Genomic DNA, 1,542 nt, shown 5'->3' on the forward strand with positions numbered 1-1,542 from the left:
TCAGTGACCCCTGAGTTTTACAGAGATACCTTTCTTCTTCTTCTTCCTCCACCTTTTGCAAAAATTGTCCTTGATCTCTTCCATACGAATGCCATAGACAAAGGGATTGATAGTTGCCGGGAACAGAAAGTAGATGGCACTTAGAGTGTTCTGTGTGGTGTAGGAGGTGGTGCTTCCCGGTAAGTAAAAGCTGGAATGTAAGATACCAGAGACGTAGGTGATGAAAAATACGGCCAGGTTGGTGATGCAGATATTTAGTGCTTTGTAGCGAGCCGCTCCCAATGCAATCCGCAGGACAGCTTGGAGAATCTTCAGATAGGAAAATAAAATAATGACAACATCAAATAAAGGGATCATGATCCTTCCCAGCAGTCCAATCATCTCAGCTCGGAATTGCCCACAACTGAGGCCCAGGAGCATCAGGGTCTCACAATAAAAGTGGTTGATGACATTAGACTTGCAATACGGAACCAGATATGTCATAACAACTAAAGAAAGTGCAAAAAAACTATTCCGGACAAGTCCATTGATTACTGAGTGGACAGTCAAATGTTTGATGATGATCTGTTGGTAATGTAGTGGTCGGCTGATTGCTAGATATCTGTCTATGGCCATCAGCAGTAGAACAATGGCCTCTGCCAAGCTACTGTTAAGTACAGTAAACATTTGAGCCACACACCCAGCTAAAGAAATCTCATTCAATCCGAAAAAACTAAAGAGCATCTTGGGTATTATGGCAGTGGTATAGACAACAGCGAAAAGCAGAAGTGAGAAGATCAGGGTGTACATCGGGGTGTGAAGACTTTTCTCCAACACAATGACCAACATAACTGCAGAATTGGCACTCAGTATGACTGTGTATATGAAGGAAAAGGGAAGAGCCAGGAGAGGTCGGAATTTTGTTACCTCTGGGAACCCAAAGAGTCTAAACTCTTTATAAGAGAAGGAGGAACTCGTGTTGAGGTTTGATGAAACCATGGTTGTCTGGAAAGCAATCAGAAAGTGTTTATGAACTTCTGTGTGTTCCTTGAGGTGTGAAAACCCATCTCCCTCACACGAACCTGTATACCCTCCATTCTCCTCACTGCACCCTCATCTCAAATGGTCTTCAACTTTGAGGTTACTTAACCCCACCACCCGATGGCTCAGATGATCGTAATCAGCTAATTACAATTATGTGAAATTTTGTGTAAATGTTCGCAATTACGGCCATACGTAATTATGATTCGGACATTCAATTGATTTTGTGTAATCCAATTGTAATTTTGCGTAATTTTTGCCTAATTTTCAGCCTACTTTAGCTGTTAATAGCAAAGCTATAACAATCGCTAACTACTATATCCCGCAAAAGTCAACACAAAATTACGTGAACATTTTTCAAAAGTACATTTCCTGATTACGTTTACATGAGAAATTGATTACAATTTTTCCTGACATTTCACAATATGATTTTGCATCGTAATTGTGAATTATGATGAAAAATGATGGTTATAGGAAATTTGTGCTTATCACTAATGAAGCCAAGTAACTGTTAGCACTGTT

The 1,542-nt window shown here is 40.3% G+C and overlaps 1 protein-coding gene across 1 annotated transcript; it reads right to left on the bottom strand.

Moving 5' to 3' along the window:
• On the bottom strand, positions 1 to 978 carry LOC137544600 (olfactory receptor 52N2-like). The gene has a single exon (XM_068265696.1). It carries the CDS (start codon positions 976 to 978, stop codon positions 1 to 3), a length of 978 nt encoding a protein of 325 aa, XP_068121797.1.
• Positions 979 to 1,542: the final 564 nt, after the last annotated feature.

The sequence above is a fragment of the Hyperolius riggenbachi genome, chromosome 2, assembly GCF_040937935.1.
Source record: "Hyperolius riggenbachi isolate aHypRig1 chromosome 2, aHypRig1.pri, whole genome shotgun sequence".
NCBI classification, from domain to species: domain Eukaryota; kingdom Metazoa; phylum Chordata; class Amphibia; order Anura; family Hyperoliidae; genus Hyperolius; species Hyperolius riggenbachi.

What these genes read in the sequence shown, in the direction of transcription:
- LOC137544600 (XM_068265696.1), bottom strand. Translation starts at nt 978, where the DNA reads ATGGTTTCATCAAACCTCAACACGAGTTCCTCCTTCTCTTATAAAGAG.